Source organism: Triticum dicoccoides, chromosome 1B (genome assembly GCF_002162155.2).
Source record: "Triticum dicoccoides isolate Atlit2015 ecotype Zavitan chromosome 1B, WEW_v2.0, whole genome shotgun sequence".
Classification (NCBI taxonomy): Eukaryota; Viridiplantae; Streptophyta; class Magnoliopsida; order Poales; family Poaceae; genus Triticum; species Triticum dicoccoides.
Window position 1 is genome coordinate 634,855,110 of NC_041381.1, and position 1,957 is coordinate 634,857,066.

At 44.9% G+C, this 1,957-nt stretch overlaps 1 protein-coding gene across 1 annotated transcript in view; it reads left to right on the plus strand.

Annotated features, from left to right (window-relative positions):
• The first annotated feature begins 50 nt into the window (after nucleotides 1–50).
• Nucleotides 51–1,957, plus strand: part of LOC119349270 (lys-63-specific deubiquitinase BRCC36-like) — a 4,898-nt gene continuing 2,991 nt past the window's right edge. Inside the window, exons 1-4 of the mRNA XM_037617296.1 lie at nucleotides 51–196; nucleotides 311–398; nucleotides 943–1,028; nucleotides 1,130–1,321. Coding sequence (XP_037473193.1) covers nucleotides 122–196; nucleotides 311–398; nucleotides 943–1,028; nucleotides 1,130–1,321 — 441 coding nt within the window. The 5' untranslated portion in view covers nucleotides 51–121. The remainder of the gene's footprint in view (nucleotides 197–310; nucleotides 399–942; nucleotides 1,029–1,129; nucleotides 1,322–1,957) is intronic.

Genomic DNA, 1,957 nt, shown 5'->3' on the forward strand with positions numbered 1-1,957 from the left:
TACCCGTTCCCCTCCCCTCCCCTCGCGAATGTCTGAGATCGCGCTGATTCCCCTCTCCCCCTGCCCGCAGCCCTCCAGCAGGGGCGGCTCCACGGCGTTCATATGGGGCGCGTCGCCGCAGATGAGGTGCGAGCGGAAGAAGGACCGCGTCGAGGTCAACCCCGAGCTGCTCGCCGCCGCGTCGGCGCAGGCCGAGATATCCTTTTCCGACCTCCCCCAGTTAGTTTCCTCAGTATCTGGTGTGTTTGCTGCTGTGTGGATTGAGCTGACAGTAGGGTTTTGGGGATGTTGGCCTTAACTCTGCTAGCACGTAATGACGGCCACCATCGGGAAGACGACCCGGGTGATCGGCTGGTACCACTCGCACCCGCATATCACTGTCCTGCCTTCCCATGTAGGTAAGCAAGCCACACGAATTCCCTCGCATTGGCGGTCTATTGCGTGCCCAGGGTTGTGTTTCACTATGCTCAAGTGCCTTCTGTTCTGGCAACCCTGCCGTATGCATTGTTTTGTCACAAACCTGTGACATGATACATAGTTTTTGTCTATGCAGTTTGAGAATTTACTGGCAAGTTTGTTTTGTCCTAGCCATTCTATTTTTAAATATGTAACCCTTCAATTATCCCCATTAGTGTTCGCTTGCCCATTTTGGAAAATGGATGCCAATATATTGTGCGCTGTGGTAGCTAATCACCAATGCTTTTGTCTATCTGGGATAGGGAGTTCCATATTTAGCTATGTAGCTTTGTTCCGGAATTTCCGGTAGAGCACCAGCCTATACTGCCCTGAATGCAAAGGTCCATTACTAGCTCCTAACCATTTGACGACAGCAAAATATAAATCTAGACAATTTGCTAGTGCATCTGCTTTTATGCTCTGCCTCTCTCTTATGAGATGGTGCCCATCTGCAGTGAGGCTAAACTTTGCCTTTTTTTTCTCCAGATGTGCGTACCCAGGCTATGTTTCAGTTGCTAGATCCAGGCTTTGTTGGGCTGATATTTTCCTGTTTTAGTGAAGATGCTCAAAAGGTAGGAAGGCTTATACTTTGTGTACACATTAAGGTTGCTTCCTATCTGGGACGCTTATGCACGGTTTCGTCTCGCTGAATTGTATTTTCATGTTGCCACAGGTTGGGAAAATCCAAGTGATTGCCTTCCAGTCACTTGATGGGACACAGAACACACAGCGTGCTATTGTTCCTGTTATTACCAATCCAGTCGTTAACCTTGAATCATCTTGGAGTTCATCCGAAAACTCATTAGCATTGATTGAGGGCATTGAACAGGACACTGGAGATTCTAGAGCTTCAAACGGAAGCAAGGTTTTTTTCTATACTGGATGTTGTGGTGTTACAGCATTTAATTCCATGATGTCTTACCATTTTGTCTGTGAGGGTGTGAGGGTTGTTGATTATCACTCTATCATTTTATTATTTCCTACTGGATGGAGCATGTTTAAATCTGGCGCCTACTTTGCACAAGCCAGTGTAAGAAAAAGAGCATTTGAACTATGTTGCTATCGTTTTTGGATCAAGACAACTCAGAAAGAATGAATAAATTGAGCCTTTAGTCTTTTGATTAGAGTAGAGGTCACGGGAGAGAAGAGCATACTGCCATACTATAGAAGATATTCAGGAAAACAAATCCATTTGTTATTTATGTTAATGGCCTAGGTGACTGTCTTAGACTGGAAAGCTTGACTACATGTTCACTAAATGTTAACCCTCAAAAGTGGACAAGTATATATGTGAAGCATCTTTTGATTTTGCATCAAGAGTCCATGATGATGGACATAAAAAGAAGTCAAGGTATGCACCACCATCCAACCCAAGTAAATGGTTGAACAGTAAGTAGGCTAACGGAGTATTCCAGAAATGTGGGATAAACTGATCGCAATTGTCTATTTTTCCTTAAAAAAATATGTTCAGCACAATCTAACTGTGCTAAAACTACTGCGC